Source organism: Hermetia illucens, chromosome 2 (genome assembly GCF_905115235.1).
Source record: "Hermetia illucens chromosome 2, iHerIll2.2.curated.20191125, whole genome shotgun sequence".
NCBI classification, from domain to species: domain Eukaryota; kingdom Metazoa; phylum Arthropoda; class Insecta; order Diptera; family Stratiomyidae; genus Hermetia; species Hermetia illucens.
Genome location: NC_051850.1, coordinates 94,332,973 through 94,353,222, shown reverse-complemented (window position 1 = coordinate 94,353,222; position 20,250 = coordinate 94,332,973). Strand labels below are relative to the sequence as shown.

The 20,250-nt window shown below is 38.9% G+C and overlaps 2 protein-coding genes across 4 annotated transcripts in view; one reads left to right on the top strand and one right to left on the bottom strand.

The window, feature by feature from the left end:
• Nucleotides 1–20,250, bottom strand: part of LOC119648983 (myocardin-related transcription factor A) — a 274,160-nt gene that overhangs the window by 33,675 nt on the left and 220,235 nt on the right. Inside the window, exon 1 of one of the 3 annotated variants that reach the window (XM_038050905.1) lies at nt 5,596–5,730. The exons of the other annotated variants lie outside the window; for them this stretch is intronic. Within the exon in view, the coding sequence (XP_037906833.1) occupies nt 5,596–5,650 (55 nt within the window). The 5' untranslated portion in view covers nt 5,651–5,730. Of the gene's footprint in view, nt 1–5,595; nt 5,731–20,250 lie in introns of those variants that run through there. 3 annotated transcript variants of the gene reach the window in all.
• On the top strand, nt 5,785–13,658 carry LOC119648984. The gene is made up of 4 exons (XM_038050907.1): nt 5,785–6,295; nt 6,406–6,636; nt 11,545–11,747; nt 13,260–13,658. The coding sequence occupies exons 1-4, from the start codon at nt 5,957–5,959 to the stop codon at nt 13,588–13,590; spliced, it is 1,104 nt and encodes a 367-aa protein (XP_037906835.1). The 5' UTR covers nt 5,785–5,956; the 3' UTR covers nt 13,591–13,658.

The following is a 20,250-nucleotide window of genomic DNA, read 5'->3' as shown; positions in this document are numbered from 1 at the left end:
ATCCGACGGTGGTTGAACGGCCGCCAAGGTTGGGCGTACGTACACCTCCTGAACCTGGTCGGCCGTCGCTGCCAGTTCCTCCAAGGAACCGGAGACGCAAGCGAGGATCGCCTGGGTGCCCTCCGGGAGCCGACGCAGCCAGAGCGACTTGATCAGGTCGTCGCCGATCTTGCTCCCACCCAATTGCCTCATTTCACGAAGCAATTGGCTGGGAGTTCGATCACCCAACGTTAAACCTGCCAGCAAGTGGTCTAATTTTGCCGACTCGCTTGCCGACAGGCGCCTGATCAACTCGCTCTTGAGCTGCACGTACGATGTCGACTTCACCACGTCGGACACCAGAAGTATGGACTCTTCGTCCAGGCCGACCACCGCGTAGTTGAAACGGGTCGCGTCCGATGTGATGCCGGACATTTGGAACTGTGCTTCCAAATGCACGAACCACAGTTCGGGGTTCCGCCGCCAAAACGGAGGAACGCGTACGACGAGGGCGGTCACTTGCGGGTCCGATGGGCCTGCCGTGTCTTTATTGTCAAAAGACATTTTTCTTACAGAGAAGTACGAGATTGAGATGTAAACGCGGTGAGTTTATACTGAAACGCGGTGAACTTTACACCGACACGGCAGGTCGCACCCACAAATGCACGCACGAAACGAGAAAAAAAAACCAAGCGGCTGCTATCCAGCGCAGACCAAAAACACCACCAATGAGAATGGAGGACTCGCGATGCTAAACACCTGCACGCCGTCTCTTGCAGCGATTTCAATTTTTTTATTACTATTTTTTTTTAACTGAATAAATAAATAAATATTATATATAAATGAATAATAATTTCACTTAAGTATAACTCCTTGACGGCGGCGCTGGTCGAGTTTGTCGGCTGTAGCTGCGGCGTTGGCGGTGCTGGGGACGTCCGTTTGTTGCTGTTGTTGATCGTTGTGGCAATGATGACTAGTCCGGTGCGTGAAAGGTGTTGTGCAGGAGGGCGTGCGTACGGGAAGTCGCGTAAAAATCTACTTCTGGAGAGGGTCCGACGTGTGTCGCGCAGTACACTGTGTAGAGAAGGTTTTCTCGCGTTTTTTCTTGCCTCTGCTCCGACTCGGGATGTGAAGATGCGACACGTTTTCGTGATGTTTACCACATCACTCCACACTCAACTGTAGATGCGAACGCGTGAAAATCGCTTGCCGTACGGTCTACTGATGTTTTGGAAGGATTTCTCAGTCTTTGGAAGTTCTATTTCTGCCGTGTTGCTCGGACGAATTTTTGTCGTTAATAGAACTTCACCAATGTCGGCGATGGTGGACAATTATTCACTTTTAATATTGACTTAGAGTGAAATACAATTAACTTATAACAACTAAAACGGCGGCACCTGCTGAGGAGGCGGCGATGGTGGCGGAGCCTTCGGCTCCTGCTGCGATAGCGATGGTTGCAGCGGTGATATTGGTGTCGGCTGCGACGGTAGCGGCTACGGCGGTGACGGCGGCGGCTTCGACCTCTGCGGCGATGGTGGAGTTGAGTGCGGCGGCGAAAGTGGCTGCGGCAGCGATGGCGGCTGCGGCTGCGGAACTCTTACTTATCTCCAATCGGTTGTTGCGGCTGCCTGCTGAGCGATTGTGCTTGCGCAGACTGCGATTTGTTGATGGGGATGATGATGTGCTTGAGTTTTTCAATTTTGCAGGTTCTGGGAATTCGGGATCTTAGTTGTTGATGCTGTTGGTGCGAGTTCCGGGGTCACCAATTAAGTAATTAACATTACTTATATTTTTATTAAAATATTTAAGCGAACATTTAATATTAATGGTTTTACATATTATTAGTCCTAATTCTAATCAGCGAACTCAACTCCAATTCTATTTTTCAAATCAAAAAGACTTCAGTGTTCTTTTTTCAATTCCAAACTTAATATTCAAAATCAGTGACATGTCTCAAAAACATAATTACTGCGATCTTCCACTCCCTTGACGTGCTACGCAAAGTGGATAGATCCGCGCCATCTATATTGCTCGCACTCGCAACATTCGAAATAAATTTCGAATGCTGCGAATCCTGCCGCGCCACAACCATGTGAATTCTGCAATCTTGTATTCCAGAAGGTGTTTTGGAATACCGAGTGACTATCCGTCATCCTTAGTGATGAAAATTTGAATGGTTCTGATGTTTTCAAAAAGTTTTGAATGGAGTTTCGCCGAGAGTGTGACGCACGATACTCTGGAAACTTTAAAGGAGGATAATTATTAATGGCGCCATTATATGGGTTGGTTTCGGACATCGTGGAAGGTCCCCAATTTGCTTTTTGAAGCACAAATTGCGATCTATGATGGGGGATTGTTAGAGAACGGACATTCACGTTTTGAACCAAAGTACAATTTTTTTTGGCGTTGAAAAAAAAAAATATTAAAATGGACGGCGAAAACCCCTGATCTAAACCCAATAAAAAATCTATGGGTGAATTTATGTGACCGCATTTATGCCAACGGACAAAAATGAAACTGTATCGGAACTGTAAATTGCCTTTGAAGAAAAGTGGAAAAAATTGTATCAAGGCCCTATTAAATTCGAAGGAAAAACATGTAATCAAAAGTATCATAACAAGAAGTAGAATAATAAACTGTTTAAATTAAAACTTTTAAATTATTTACAATTTGTTCGACCTGCCCGATATAGTTATTTCCTTCAGCCTCTTTGTTTATTTTTTTTTATTTGTATATTATTTTAACTAAATATTTATTGTGTTTTTGTACTACCTTTGCATAAATAATAAACAAAAGGAAAATGAATTATGTGATTTTGTCATAACCCAATTTTCTTACTGCCCGGTATAATTACTTTAGGAACTGTTTTAATTGATTGAAATTTAAATTAATGAAAGAAAGAAAATAAAATGCATTAACAAAGAAAATTCCCAGTAGTGGCATGAGATTATGTACGTCATTTACTAGTTTAAAGAATTGACATATATTTGAAGCTTTCAATTTATAATTGATATCAATTTGTTTATATAAATTGTTATAAAAGAAACAAATAAGTTTGGGGTACACAGGTTTTCAATAAAAGAAAGTCATAGAACAGACGATGAGACCGAAAAGTTTCGTGGAAAACCTCCTATTATTAGTAAAGTTTACTACATCAAAATAAGTTAATTTACCGCTCCCTAAAGCATCACAAAGTCATATAACGGACCCATATAAACAATATAAATATTCCTTCTAATTGGAAACTCTTCTACAATCACTATAGAATCTTGCTCTGGATAAATATTATCTTAAAATCCAGGAGCTTTACAATGCTAAGAAGAAGCTTGCAACAAAAGCAAGTTCCAGTGACAGGCACATGCCGCAGCTTCTCCAGAGAACCCGGCCAATGTTTAATAGATCATAATGACCCAATGCCACGTTTATTTGCATAATTTAAGCGGTTTCTGAAGATGGCCCACAGAGAAAAGATAAAATTAACAAAGGGAAAAATGGATTGGAATACTCTGCATGAGCTCTTTTCATGGCTCATTAAGTTGGAGAAGATCTAAAGAACCAATTTACTTTTGACAACTATGAAGGCAGAGCCATCCAACAATTTAAAAAGCGGCAAATGTTGACATTTCACTGCATTGAAAACCGCACAAACTCAGGAATATAGTGCTCGTCAGGACTAAGATCTAGGACATAAAACTGAGCTGAGAGAGGATCATTTTTGCAAAGCAGCAGCGTTTTGTCCTGGAATAACAGTACAGTCACTAAAATATGGAAATCTGACAAACAGATGTTTCCTGCGTGTAGGTCGCAAAATGGGCAAAGCTTTCAATAAGATTCAGACCTAAAGCAACGCCCATCTTTCGGATTCGATCACATATGTGGAATGGGCGTTCTACCCGTCGGACCTTAATCTAATGGACTACTGCGTGTGGTTGATTCTAGAGCACCACGGAAGTTTGGAATCACTGGAGCAATTGTTACAACAAAAGTGAGAAGGAATCTCTCTACAAGAGGGAAAGACTATTTCAAAACCAATTCGATATGTTACCATTAGCGTAATAATGAAAACATCATCTCCGTCTTCCGATTAGTGCCTAAGCCTTCTATGTGATCGGGGTTATTTTCAACTTAATCGTCATTAAACGCATTTCTTTACTTCCTAAGTAAGCAAACTCGCGCCAATATCGAAGGTCTCACATAAAACCGAATGTGACTGGCTGAGAAAATGTACTTATCACACAGGCCCTCTTTGAAGAAAAGTTCAAACAATGTCAAAATACCGGCATTTCTAACTAACCCAGAAACTCCTTTTATGCAAATGGAAAATAGACTTTCCGTCGATTGGGAACACCTCAAGGCAAAACGATTGACGCTAATGAACAAGTATCTGCGAAGTGTACGTTCTTCCCGAAGGAAGCAGTCAATCAGTTCCTGCTTCAGTAACACCGGCAACCATCTAGAGTAAAACGATGGAATGAATTTATGATGGAAAAAACTGACGATACTTTGCAGACTTGAGCATTCCTCGTCTATTATCCACTCATTCGCTCATTAGTCAAGTAATTCGAATTGGCTCTCAGTGCACCATGGCTGTGATTGCATTCAAAAGGGCTTTGCCTCCCTTCCAGTCGGAATAATTGATTAATTAGCAAGCGCACGCTAATTTGCATTATAACAGCAATTCAAAGTGTTGATTTTTCGCCTGGTAAATGACAGTGCTTGTCGTGGGTAATTCAACTTGTAAATGTGCGGCACGTTCAGATTGTATTCATGTCCTGCTTTCAACATTTTGCATATATCATTCATTACACTGCATTCTACGCTTTTGGTTGTTGATGGGTATCCATTCGATTCTAACATAGATGAATTTAATTGGCTATCGCTTCGAGCTGTTGTTTAGGAAGTTTCATTTATACAACGATTCAAGGATTTCCAACCCTGGCAACAGGATAAGGCATCAATTGGGCGCTAATTTGATGGCACCAAGTAGTGGTTTTAGTTTAATTGTTGGCATGAATTTAATTAGGAAGAAATGCCACCCACCCAATTATTGAAGATTAATTTTTATTTGAATGCAATTAGCACTGTTGCTGTTTTCAATCAACAAATTATGCACCTCTTTTTCAGACAAACGACTGCACTCAGCACACTACCAATATGACGACTTTTTGTTTTATAGAAAAGCGAATTCAGTACCATTGGAAACTAACCATGGTATGAATATTCACGTATAACACGAACTGTGATTGCACCACATATGTTTATTTTCAAGAAAATGTATAGAGCGCTGGATAGTGTGTGTACTCTTGATTTATCTTACTCTGATAACAGTAGCATAAGTCACCACCCGTCACTGCGATAAGTGAAAATCCAGGAAAGTATACTGCATTACTGTATGGGTAAAATGTCTGCGAGAATCGAGCGATCAATTGTAGCAGCCATTTAATGAGGGCCCAAAACATTTAAAAAAATTGTGGATGTTGCGCCACAATTAAATTACGAAATTTATCCTTAAAAGATAAATCAAAGAAACGTATTGTTTTCAAATGGGAAATTATTTGCCATTGTTTGCTAAATATGTACTACATATATGCATGTATTATACACTGGAACACTTACTACATTTTTTTGTTATTATCCTTCCCTTCGAGTTCCATTCCTTGGAAGATTGCATTCAGCATGGGGATCTCTGATATAAAAGAATTACGTCCACACTTCAGCTTTGGCTTAACCCACCGACCTTAATAACTCTATTTTCACAACTAAAAAATAAAAATCACAAAAGCATTTCCACGGGTATCTATCATATTCCCGGTAATCATTTCGACAAGCTGAATTTGACTGATTTCGTGTTAGATAAAATTTTAGTGTAAACTCCCGATAATTTTTCGGTAATCAATATTATTACGTGATTTAATTAAAAAATTCAAGTAGGCAATAGCGGGTGCACAGGAAAATATAATAGTGAAAAATTTGAGTAATGACGAAGATTCTGAGCAAGCCAACAAGGAATAACAACAACGAAGAGAATTCATCTCTGCTATTCAGAGCCATCAAACGTCAACCAACCAACCAAGACACACGGCAAAGAAGACGGAAGCAGCAACAGCAACATCACATCATACAATTATGCGACCTTCCCACCGAAATCCTGGAGATGATAATCTGCAACATAAACATCTGGCACCGTAATCGGATTCGAGCGACATGCACTCGATTGCGAAACTGTTGCGATAGTCGATTGATGCACGATTTCAAGAGTTCCCTCAGCAAATATGGGAGAATTAACAGAACAGGATATGAGTTCTCAGCCTTGCAAGTACGTTGCTTTATTGGGAAATGATGGGAATCCGGGCGGGAGTGGCTGGACAGAATGTTAAATTGTCGACTAGCTTTATCATCAATTTTTAATGGAATTTAATTTTACAGGTGATCCATCAGGCGACCTGGTCGTACATAAAGGCGGGATACTGCCCCCTGTTTTTAGGCGCCATGCTCCCTCTGATGCGGAACACCTACAAGAATCCGTTTTGTCCTTCAGTGGGCAAAATCAAAACGTTCCTTCTGAAATTTTATACACTAATTGAAGAGAGCTTGGGCGACCCATTTTCACAAACATCACGACTCCTGTATGTTGTGACTTTGCTGGGGTTCCTCAATGTACGTACGTATAAGGTTTCTGAATGTTGACAGATTATCAGAGTGTGGTGATGGGTATGAATGCGTTTCCGGTGCGGTTTGCATGGAGCGTACATGTGGTCAGAATGACGAACTGAAGCTTTTGTGAGGGAGGTTACCTGTCTATTGAGATTGTTTTCAAATAAAATTGCGTTGCAATTTGCCTCTTCTTCTATATCAGCGAGGTTGCGATTATTCCAGTTGATTTCTTGATTGTTTATAATGTTGTAATTTTTAAAATTATATATTATGATCCTCTACACGCGGTGAAAATATGCATGCTTTGTACGCCGAAACTTCAGTTTTTAATCCACCAAGTAGTTATCTACAATATTATATCCCACCAATGCTGAGAACTTAATTTTAATGCATTTTTAAGATCCCTTGTATATGTGTGGTAATTTGCTTCACATATAAACGATAATTTTTTCATTATTTTCGAATTTAGAAGGAAATAGAGTCCCCACGAATACTGGTGTCCAGTTTTGGACAGACAATTTTGTCTTACGAAAGAAATGTAGTTAGCGCATATCTGCAAGTTTGAATTCTCTATTCTTTCGTTTCTCGCCTTTACCACTTCTAGGCAGGTCGCTTTATGTATCGCAAATGGTTAAAATCAAGGAGTCTTTGGAAATACAGGCGGTTATGTCTACACTGATAGATTTCTCCTGTCCAAATGTCCCGGGAGTGTCGTCTTGTTTTTTAGCGAGCAATTCTTTCCTTCAATTGTTGCTGCAACAGTTGAACATTGTCCGGATAAAGCAGGTAGTCTGTAGATTCATCCGTCTACGCTACTTGATCTGCAATCTTTGAAGACGATAGCATGGAAAGAACGTAGTAAAAGTATAATACTAGCCGAGTGCGAGCGTGTAGGACTTATGGTTGCGAAAAATCCTTGTCGAATTTTTGCGGCCTGGGATCGCAGAAAGTCCGCGTTCGGCCGTTCAAAAACCTATTTCGAAATTTTTTTTCCAAAGTTCCAAAGTCCTATTTTTCTTTTTTGCTCTATCTATTTATGGTATACTATGATTTGTGTTCTTCGAAGGGTGGGTAACATCATCAGTTGAAATTTCTGGAACCGATATTTTGGTCTTGGATAGTATGTTTTTGTGTTTCATTTCGTGCTTACGTTTAATTATTTGTGGAAACCAAAACATTATTCAAATCCATCGTGTTTGTCTGACCGTCTGTCTGACTGCCTTTTTTATGACTCGAGGAAATCGTTGAAAAGACAATGTTGGGGCAGGTTGCGTTGGTGGAAATACACACCCACACATGTGAGGTATGAAATGAAACGTCCTTCCTTCCTTCCACAATCCTTAGTTTTCACATCAGTTGCAAACGGAGGAGGAGAGTGAGGGAATTAGGAAGAAATCAATTCAAGAGCCATTCTCAGTCGATCTAAAATAGAGTCGATAATAATACATGGTTATGTTTTCGAAATTCGCTGTAAAACCTCACCATCCACCCCGCAAATTTGCACTTGATTTTATTGGCTAATCATCATTTTGGCCATTTTGCAGTTAAACAGCGCAACATTTACTTGTTCGACCCTGAATCCGATGCTTCTGTGATCTTTTATGTTGAAAAACTGAATGAAAACGAATCGCACTAGATATAAATCCCAATAGGATTGCTCAGGAAGCATTTTATTTTAACTTCGAGGTTGTTATTTGCATCGATAATTCAATCCTTGGTATATGGAACGAAAACTCCCAAAACGTGTTTATTCTTCGATATAGTCTCCATCTAGATTAATACGGTTTCGAAAAAAAAACGAAATATTGAAGTCTGGAGAATAGCGCTCGGTTTTGTTTCGGCGCTGATCTCAACATTTCCCCAAGGAAATCTTTTCAAATTTGGCAACAAATAATAGTCGCTGGGGCCAGATTTGGAAAATACTGAGATTGGGAAACGAGTTCCGCTTATTGTTTATTACTGGAATTTGACTCAGATACTCGTTCAAAGCTGACTCGGCTGGTATCCGCCAGCTAGTACTTCGATACGATATTGCCGTTGACTATCGAACAGATTCGAATAACGCAACATCGCCAGATCTTCTACTGCCAACAGAAAAGCATTTACCTGGGCTAATTTTATCCCTGATTTTTTCGAGAACCCCTGAATCCAATCCGCCTTCCGGTATTGAATCGTCGACAACGTTGTTATGTCCTTAACTCCAAAGGTGGACGACCATTCTTCCGTTTCAGTTCAAATTCACGACTAGTCCAGTCTTCCTAGCGTTCAACGTGGATCGTTTTCAGAGACATCAACTTGGGATCGTCTACAGAATTGCGATCATGTGGTCACATACTGTGGCCGCGAATTTACTGATAGCTATGGCTACATCGTTCACCAATGTTTCTCCAAACTCTCTGTCCAACAGAAGCCACACATATTAACAAATATGAAGAAATTAAAATTATATTATTAAATTACAGCGAACACGTATTAATTTTAAATATGAAAAGCCATTAAATAGGAAGGAGGTCCCCTTTCTGTGAAGAGCTCCTAAGGCACCTTGCCCCAACTGATTCCAATAACAATCTGGATCTCCCTTCACTGCAATATGTGAAGAATCTATTGGTTTGGACAGAGCATCGAGTCTGTCGTGATGATCCGTCATAAATCGCTGTGAATAACACATACTTGGAAGCACCTTCAATAACCATGCATGCACCCAATATAAATTCCTTCGAGCATCGTCTTGTTAATTTTTGCTTGTGGAGTACTATCTCCGTGGATTTGCTTTTCTGGTAGGCATCCCGCATCCAATAAAAGGACTACTTTCGGATCGGTATGTTTGCTAGAAACCTATTTACCTATGTTTCGGAGCCGTTTAGAAGAAAGTTATCTTAGTCGGCTGAAAAATGTGCAAGTAAGGTTTAATTGTGATCTCAGGTGGGCCCTAGATTTTCATAGCTTTTAGTGTCCCTTCTACCCTGTAAGCGTAAGTAGCACTGATAACTACGTTTTCTAACTATTTCAACTACTTTATTTTGGACTTTTTTTGGACTGCGATACACTCACTCCATGATTAGAATAATTTCTAGCAAGCTTCTTTCCGAATTGCTTTCAATTGCTCTGTTGCAACCATTTCAATGGATGACACAGCACAATATCATGAGGAAAGTGAAGTGATCTCTTTCCACATACGCATAGTTTTCAGTGCGTCGTTGTAGCATTTGGATTTTATAGTTAACCCTCTTGGAATGATCACACCACGCCCCCGTTATGTGCAACACTAACTGGAGCGTCTTCTCAAAGCGGGGCAGCAATTTGTTTTCAGGCATTTCATCTCAGCGTCAGATCCCTAAATATACCCAATATAAAGTGTAGTTCTGCCTCCATTCCTCCATTCCATGAAAACTGCCACAATATTTTCGATTTGTTAATCAAAACTGCAAGAACAAATTTTGCACTTATTTCTTGGTCCGAGTCCGTAGGGAAATTTCTCTTCTTTGACAATCTATAATAATCCTCTCACGTTTTTATGTGTTTTTGTCCATATGCGGAGTGTTTTGTCTAAGATACCACATATTGTCACTGGTTTTATAGCTTCTTGGAACTTGGCAACTTAAACCTAAATGTGAACCCATTACAAGAAATCAATAGCACTCATGATACACGGTAACTACTTTTTGCACTTCTGGTACTGGAAGCGAATTACGACTTTTTCGAGATTGATAACATCAGGATCAGAATATTTCACTTATTACTTCGAATGGACATATCAACAGCAGATGATACTATAAAAACTCAATTCAAATTCGCTGGGGAGAACAAAACTAGAAAATAAAATAGAAGCTAAAATTTGAGCACTGTTTGCAATCCCAAATCTTTTCGTCATTTGTAACGGAATACTATAGATTGAACCGAAACATATAAGGTAGTAAGAGTATAAACTTGGATAATCTATAAATATGGAATCATACAGATATTTGTCGTTGGAAACTCATCGTCATACCAAGAAAAGGATGCTCCAAACATGCTTTCTAAAAGAAGTCAGCAATTATCTTTTTTCCTAACGCATATTTAGAAATAAGTATAAGTATCAAGGTTGAAGATTACACGATGTCTTCAACAAACAAGATTACTGAAAATATCGCATTATATTTATATTTCAGGCCAAATTTAAAATGGAATATCCAATGTTATCTATGGTATACAGCCCGCTGCAAGGCAGAATTTATATGAATGCAAATACATATGCACAAATGGATAAAATGGGAAATTGATCCATCGATAAGGAGGATATAGAAACGGAAATCGAGGAGCAGTCGACATGTTGCCACCAACGTACTTCGAGCAAGGCGGCAGCATTATATCGTCAACGACGTACCACATTTACATTTCTCCATCTCAACAAAGAAAAACAGTCGCAAAAACGAGGCACTTGCATGTACTTCTCGTGCATTTTAGGATTTATCCTTGTCAGGTGTAATGCCTCAATACTCGTTAATCCATATTTATCCTTCAGAGACTGAACATAGTTGCACCAAGTAGATAGTGTATGATAATTACTCCTTGGATTACAGATGCACAGTCTCTTAAGAGCTTGGTAAATTCGTATCTCCACAGTGTTTTGAGTTTCTTTTAAATTCCCATGCCTCGAATATTTGATATGGAAAACATCTTTATAAACATCAGAATAAATTGAGAATATTTGTGGAAAAAGTTTACTTTCGGGTTTACCAAAAGTGAAATAAGTTCGTTATACTTTTCATTGAAGCAAAGATAAAACTTCTCAGTAGCTTGAACTTATGAGAAAGCTGAGAAATTTATCCAATTGACAAAGAAGAAACGTATTCATACCACCTGATATCTGAAGTTCTGTATTAACAAAGATACCGAATGTAAATGTAACGCCTTATTTCAATTCTCCCGCAGAAATGTAACAACTCAGTTCTTCTATCATCGATTGATATTCAACCTGAGCATTGGCGTACAGTTTACCAGTTGCGAGGGTCCTGGTTTGGGATGCTGTGGTCCTCCACATCACCCCAATGCTTCAATTATTCATCGGACAAAAACGAGCTTTTAATACTCCTGGCGGAGATTATGATAGCAGTCCACTCGCAGACAGCATTCAAGTAAGTTTCCAATTTCTGTGTTATTTGAGTATTCGATCTAAATTGGCTTCATTACTCTTTCTGCACACATGCAGCCAGACATGGGATGTGTGTCTGGAAATATATTACAGAAAATTCTTTCAAATACATATATACTATGCTCGTATATCGGGAAAATTATGCGATTGGAAGCTCATGAAACTTGAAGCAGAAAATGATTAGTTTGATATTCGATATGATTCGCGATATATTTTTGTCTACATATCTTCTTGATGAATTTTGAAGTAGGTTTGCAGACATCGTGGACATTACCTCCGCAGATAGCGAAGTAAAAATTATGATATATTCTGGCGGTTTCGAAAAGTATTTTTGTTGGAATCGATCAGCAGATGTATATTTCAGTAGTAACTTTAAACCAGATTTCTTGTGCATTCTGTGGGCGGGAAATTCTTCTCCCTATGACAACTTCGACTTATTTTCGTTTAGAAAGACATGATTAAGGGGGTCATCCCGTGTGAAGGGCGTTTTTTGTCTTTCTTTAGAAATTATTTGTGCAGAACTGGAGAAAGATACAAATACGAATCTCACCATAGATTTATTAATATCATTAGCGTGCATAGTAATTTTTCCAGCCCGATCACATAGTTCGTTATTGAAATACAGAGCAATTTATACACCCATCTCCAAAAAAGGTGTTTTTCTGCTGCCACGCTAGAGGGCGTTGTGATCATCTTAGAGAAAAAGTAAACGGCATTTTAACATCAAGACTTAACTACAGTCCGCAATCTAGGATTACTAAAAAATATTAAAAACTAAATTTTTGGTGCCGTGTTAAACTTTTTTTTTGAGTTTTGGCGTTTTTTACGGCTTTTTCAATGAATAAAAAAAAACTACTGAACGAATCGCAATTATCCTAGTTTGCGGACCGTAGAAATATTTTCTGAATAAGTCGTAAAAATTTCAAAGAATTTAGTTGGATAGATTTTGGACTATGGTGGCAACCGGTTTTTAGCATGCGGTTTCGAGAAAAACGCATTTAAAAAGTATAATGCGATTTTTAGCCAAAAAAACTTAACCGACCATTAATATACTATACCAAGTCCATAAACCTTAGGTTTTTTCAAGAAACACATGCACAGCCTTAGCTTCGATTCTTGTCCTTTTAGCGAAGTCATTCGAACGTCATTCGGACCGATAAATACGAGCTTTATTCCGGCGATCGACATAAATCTAGCATGTGACTTATCACGTGTTTGACACTATAATTTCCGAATGCCTCCGAATATCAAAAAATCACTTTACCCATATATTCTACACTATATCTAGATACAATTGATGACAAAAACAAAAAAATCGATTCCGTAGATCCGACACACGGGATGACCCCCTTAAAATGTATACAGGTATATTCCATTTAATCGAATTAATGCGCAAAGCAAACAGGCTAGTTGCAAACTAAACCTTATCATCAATATCCCTAAATCCTTCCGATTAAACTTTCCTTCTACATAATGAGGTTTATCTTAATTTTAGAAAAGTGTGGGAGTGTGAAAACAAAATCTTCGTTTTTGGACATGATCTGAGCGAGAGATGTCGTATGCCAAAAGTAACATTTGCCTTTGATATTCATGGTTCTGTGGAGGTGATCCAGCTTTTGAAAAGCAGTCCAGTTCACGAGGACTGGGTTCGCTTACCCGAAGATGAATTCAATGTGAGTCTTATGATACACTGTCAAGAAGCTATCAAGTGGGGATGTTACCCTTCATACCGTCTAGAAATTGGGCCATACTACGAATACGATGCCGGTGCACGTGGAAGCAATGACAATTCACTAGCTAGGAAAAAAACAATTAAAAGTAAATGAATCCAAGTGCAAATTCAAGGAAATTCTTAAAGAAAAAAAGTGTGTAGTTCCAAATGTGCTTGCAGAAGTTTGTAGAGAACAGAAGTGATAAGAAATATAATATTTTATTTAAATTTAAATATAATTTTATTTGCTAGGAGCTAACATGTTCACTACATTAGCTAACATCATTTTTTAACGAATAATCCGCAAACGTATCTAATATGAAAATTAAAAACATAAACAAATTAATTGAAGTAGGTGATAGAACGCATTTACGCTTTAATGAATTTTATACTTTACTCCATTTCCAGTTTTTTTCAACAAAAGCTAACCTGAGCACTTTGCTACTTCTTCGGATAATGAGGTATTTCGTTCATCAGGACCTGCAGAAACTGCGCTATTTCTAGTAAGGCCTTCATAAGGAGGAGGTTGAACCTTGTTTACAGATTTTTGTGCTAATAATATCGTATTGGACCTCAATGAGATTTAGTTGATGGATAAAACATAATGACCCACCTTATTTAGATGTGAGGAAAATCTAAATTTTGTTTAGGAATTGGAATTAACTCTGCTGATATCGTAGCTGCACGCTGGAGGGATTCCAAAGTTCTCTCCGCTTCCTAATAGGCTTAAGATTGCCAATCACTTGTACAGCTGTATTTCGTAGGCATAAATTTCGACATGGAGAAATTTATAGTTGATACACTTTTTTGTATCTTGTCGTTTGATCATTTCAGGTAATTTTCCCCACGTTTTCCCAGTTAACAACACCCAACATTTAAACATTTGTTTCACGGCATAACAAAATCGCTTAACAAGATTATATGTCCCTCAATTAATTCCATTTGGGATTATATGCCCCGGGATAAAATAAGGATTTCAGGTTATAGGTATGCAGAACCTAATTAGAATAACACACAGGTTGCAGAATCTGTAAAAATATTGTCAAACGCTATACTGATTTTCTGAATAAAACCTTTTCCGTTCTTGGATCTAGCAAACGTCTTCTTCGTAATTTAGCATCCTTCCGTGCAGGAGACTCTCTGGAACAATTACTTAGCTAGAACTCTATTAGGCAAAAAGCTTCTAGAATCTGTTGGCCACTTCCATTAGTGAATTCATCAGTGGTTTCCCAAGAGTTTTGCAATGATTTTTAAGGTTTTGTGTGAAACACAACCTTATTAGAATCGATTTGATGTCTGTCTGTCACACCCGATTTATTCGGAAACTACTAGACCGATTGTTACGAAAATTGGTAAGAGTATGTGATCTGTTGTTCCCTCTAAGTGGCGCCATTTTGTGTTAAGTTTAAGAGGGGGTTCCCCATACATGCGAATGGAGGATGCAACATTTTTTTTATAAAATGTAGTCATGCACGGTATCAAATGAAAGAGCTCAACTAGTATTTTACGAAACTAGATCCATATTTGATATCGGGTGAAACATAGGGGAGTGAGGGTTCAAAGTATGACCATCAAAAAGTGTAACAGGTCTCCTTCTCAGAAGCTATCCAACTGAAAAATCTGAAAAAATCACAGTAGTGCATCTCCACGAAATCTAGACCTCAAAATACATCCCTTTCCGATATCTGCATAAATAAAGTTAATAATAGTATATTTCCCCATTTTAGAAATTTACCCGGTAGCCCCCCTTGTGTTCATTCCAGAAGTACAAAATTTGGCATGGGTGTAAGGGATAACATAGTGCACAATTTGGTCAAGCTCGAAGAAAATCTAATTATTATTAACAAAGTTATAGATGATGAAACTTTGCCATTTTTTCTGAGTTTCGCGCATTCTACGTGTATGACGTCATCATCCCATCTCAATTCGTCAATACTACGACAAAATAAGTGCATATAAATGGGGTCGCAAAGAATTATTTTGTTTTAGTTTTTTAATCATTTGTATATGAATGTCAATTACTCCAGACATGAGTGTATGTAGGTGAATAGTGTATGCATGCTAATGAAGTTTGCGAGTACTGTCTAATTCAGATAGATACATTTCCACATTAATCCAGCCGTATTTAATATACGTACTATATATGTATATATATACGCTTTTGTGCACGAAGTAAATCGAAAATATGGGTACGATCAATTTATATACGTGCGCGTATATGTACAGTATTTGAAAGTAGGCAGTTTATTTATTTAGGAGAAGGATATGATATGAGAAGGATCTATGACTTTAATATGCACGTATGTCTTGTAGTTTGAAAAAATAAGATGGACTATGTTGGATTTGTCGCTATATACGGATAGAAAAATGTGCGTTGAAGTTTCTTACATAAAATGAACACAAAACCTTCAACCGAAGCGCGACCTTCCGGTAATCCGCCTTGTTCTTCGTTAAATTTCGGACCACCTCAATGGATTATTAACCGGCAACCGTAACTCTAATTTTTAGCTCTTCTACGCTCATCACCAAATTATTTTTGCCATGCAAAGGCACGTGCTGTTGACACGTAACTACCCCCAAATTATTCCTGTAGTCATCACAAAATTTGTACAAAACTCAACAGTAACTTATCGTTGTTTATTTTATACTATAGAGACTTGAGAGAATTATTGTGGGAATAAACTAACCCCAAGTGTAGGCCCCCCCCTTGAATATGTAAAAACCATTTGCATTTGTATCTGATATACACTATTCATCATCATCAACGGCGCAACAACCGGTATCCGGTCTAGGCCTGTCTTAATATGGAACTTCACACATCCCGGTTTTGCGCCGAGGCTGTCTGGCGTCCTGACCTACGTCATCGCTCCATCTTAGGCAGGGTCTGCCTCGTCTTCTTTTTCTACCAAAGATATTGCCCTTATAAACTTTCCGGGTGGGATCATCCTCATCCATACGGATTAAGTGACCCACCCACCGTAACCAATTCAGCCGGATTTTATCCACAACCGGACGGTCATGATATCGCTCATAAATTTCGTCATTGTGTAGGCTACGGAATCGTCCATCCTCATGTAGGGGGCCAAAAATTCTACGGAGGATTCTTCTCTCGAACGCGGCCAAGAGTTCGCAGTTTTTCTTGCTAAGAACCCAAGTTTCCGAGGAATACATGAGGACTGGCAAGATCATAGTCTTGTACAGTAAGAGCTTTGACCCTATGGTGAGACGTTTCGGGCGGAACAGTTTTTGTAAGCTGAAATAGGCTCTGTTGGCTGCCAACAACCGTGCGCGGATTTCATCATCGTAGCTGTTATCGGTTGTGATTTTCGACCCTAGATAGAAGAAATTGTCGACGGTCTCAAAGTTGTATTCTCCTATCCTTATTCTTCTTCGTGTTTGACCAGTGCGATTTGATGTTGTTGGTTGATTCGTCTTCGGTGCTGACGTTGCCACCATATATTTTGTCTTGCCTTCATTGATGTGCAGCCCAAGATCTCGCACCGCCTACTCGATCTGGATGAAGGCAGTTTGTACGTCTCGGGTGGTTCTTCCCATGATGTCGATATCGTCAGCACAGGGCAGTAGTTGGGTGGACTTGAAAAGTATCGTACCCCATGCATTTACCTCAACATCACGGATCACTTTCTCGAGGGCCAGATTAAAGAGGACGCATGATAGCTCATCCCCTTGTCGTAGACCGTTGTACACTATTAATTCATCTTAAATGCGTATAACGTTGATGATAGTGAAGATTACATGATGGTGAAGGGCATGTGGTCAGATTATTCAAATGACACAAAAACTCATTGTCATTCACGTAGCAACTTAATTATTGTTTGAAAAATTGCGAACTCTTAGCCACATTCAATACAAGAATCTTCCAAACAATTACTGGCCCTCCTACAGAATAATGGACGCTTCCGGAACTTCTACAACCACGAAATTTATGAACGATACCACGACCGTCTGTCTGGTTGTAGATAAAATCCAGCTTTGACGGGGGACGCGGCACTTAATCCATATAGGTGAGGGTGATTCAGCCCGGAAAAAAACCAAGGCCCTGCCGTGACAATGGCGTAAGCCAGGAAGACTTGTAGCGGACTTCATCTGTTACCAAAAGCATTTCTTCTTTTCTGTTGTCTCATATTTAAGGCGGCCAGCACAAAAATCGGAAAAAACGCCTCTACGACGCACACCTATGAATGTGATGTGCAACACGAAAATGCAGTTCTACAGAAATAAAACATCACTCTTCATTCGACTTAAGTCACCACGGTAGAATGCTATTAACCCTGATCGGAGATTGGGTGGCAATAAACCCCAGTGAAGAGAAATAAAACACAGTAGACTTTGGTCCTCCTGAATTGGAAGTTAGGAAGGGACTAATTACCGGGCAAGTAGAAAGCCTAAAAGTTGCGAAGCCAGAAACGTGGTCTCGGATAAGGTCGGAACAATGGCAATGACAACTTGTTTATGTAAGGAGTGCCCCCAGGAACTGAACATTGCACAAAAAAAACCTTTTGGGGCTATCTGATTAAAGCTAGGTCCAAAAACGAGCTCGACCCAACAAAATCGACTCGCTTCTGAAACGTAAGATGACGGATGATGACGATTCTTAATCGATTTACGGTGAGCCGACGCAAGTCATGACAAAGTCAGGTTTGGCGATGAGGTAGATTCTGTTATGTGTTTGGTGCGACTGGCAGGGAATGATCTATTTTGAGTTGCTCTCCTACAACGAGGCTATTACTTTGCCCCATACTGTCGACAAATTGACCGCTGAAAAAAGCGGTAGTAACTGGTCAGGAGTCTGAATCTGGCACCAACACACATTACAATAACGGAATATAACCTCGAAAGTGCAGACAGTTTTATATGATTTAGAGCACACCTGAGAAAGGATGGCAAGGAAGGCGACGAAATTCAGAGGTGAATAAGTCTGATAAATACAAGTTAATGACCGTAACGAGCTTTCATGGGGTTTGAAGAAAATTTCTTCTCCATAAACTCCCCGGTAGGAAAATCTAAAGTTTACCAATTTCATAATTTGTATGAATATTTGAATTTAGGGAATTTAATTTTGCAAACAATTTGTTCCGGAAATTTACACTAACAAATTTTGTCCAAATGTAAACTTCACAGAAGACATGTAAACATACGTGTATAACGTGAAACATATGTACCAGCCACTGGCCAGTTCCCAACTCCTCGCACTTAGCATTAACATAGGTATATTCAGTGTTTTTCATCTTCTGTGACGATATTAATAGGTCCCTAAATAATCCCCCAAAAAAACCGGCAGCAGAATGTGGGTGCGTCTACTCAAAGCTGTTTTACGTGCCAAGAAATAATCTAAGGCATTTATTTTCTCCCTGTATCTCCCACTTTTTCTGTTTCTATTTTTTGGATAAATCATTCCTTGACATTTTTAAATCACTTTCTTAGCGACGATGATGATAATGATATTTGGTAATATATGCTAAAAATTTTAATGGAGCAACGAAACATGTAAACAACGATTTCGTCTTTTTCGTATTTTCTGGACCATGGATACAAGAAATCATGGTAGATGGGAAAAAATAGAAGACTTGATTTTTTTTGTAAAAGATATCAAGGGAGGTAAAGTTTGTATCTCTGCAGTTGGAAACAACGCCGACATATTTTATTCCCTACCCCGCATCGTTTATTTCAGTTTGTTCATTGTAAATTATTGTCTGAAGAGTTGGAAGCGAATATTTTGTTGGTGGATATTTGAATTCGGGATGAGACCACAATGGAAAATTTCTCGAATTCCTACTTACAAAATATTCGATGTATTCATTCCGCTGAGTTCACTACTAACGCAAAATACAAACTGTAGGAAGAAGGGAGCAATGCTAAAAAGTTTTTTAAATCATTCTCCCATAAGCCATGAGCCTCTTTGACCCAGATGAATTTTTTATCAACTATAATCCTGGGTGTACTTGCCAATGGAACTTAAGATCATTTCACTTGTCTTGAATCTTCCATCCACTTCCCGTGGACCGTTTTTGCTTAATTCCGTGAAAACTTCCGCGGAACTTTTACTTTTCTCACCAAAGTGGACGTGTCCCAATTTCCTTACGCCCAACGAACTCTTAAGACGAATTATGTCAAATGTCTCAAGCATAATGTTCAAGTCTTGTTACTGCGTATGTTTTATGACGATAAAACGGTATGGCACCATTCAGCGGAATTATTTCCAAAACATTCTGATCTCGTCTATTTTTAACAACCAATTTTACAACTTTTTCCCTACTTACAAGTGCCAGACGGACATCTTTGAAATTTGAACTTGTTTCATATTCCTTTTAATTACATTTCGCCTGTTGTGGACATTTATTCTCCGCGTAACAGCAAACATAACAGCATTAACAATCGTCGTTCAAAAAATATGCGTCCCCGCCGTAAAGCATAAATCCTTCATCACTGGCCGTGACAAGAATATGAAATTTCATAAAAATTTGTAACACCTTTGTCAAGTTCTCCTGAGTTGCTACAAGTGCTCCTTGGTCTACGTTACCATAATTCAACGCTGAGATATTTACATCCCAAAATTATTTCCCTGAAGATTGCTGTCAGGAAAGTGTGCTACCTGTCACGTCTTTATTTGGCTGAGAATTTTCGGACCTATTTGGTACCGAATAATTTCAAGAAAATAAAGTCGCGGTGATTCTTGAGGAGCGACTAGGTAATTCGATTGAGAATTAACTCATCTTAATTCTTCCCATTGTAAACAATTTTTGCAATTTTCCGA

Bases quoted from the DNA above. Each gene is read 5' to 3' on its own strand.
- LOC119648984 (XM_038050907.1), top strand. From the start codon at position 5,957: ATGACGAAGATTCTGAGCAAGCCAACAAGGAATAACAACAACGAAGAG. The intron at 6,296-6,405 runs GTACGTTGCTTT...TTAATTTTACAG, and splicing joins ATGAGTTCTCAGCCTTGCAA to GTGATCCATCAGGCGACCTG. The intron at 6,637-11,544 runs GTACGTACGTAT...ATTCTCCCGCAG, and splicing joins CTTTGCTGGGGTTCCTCAAT to AAATGTAACAACTCAGTTCT.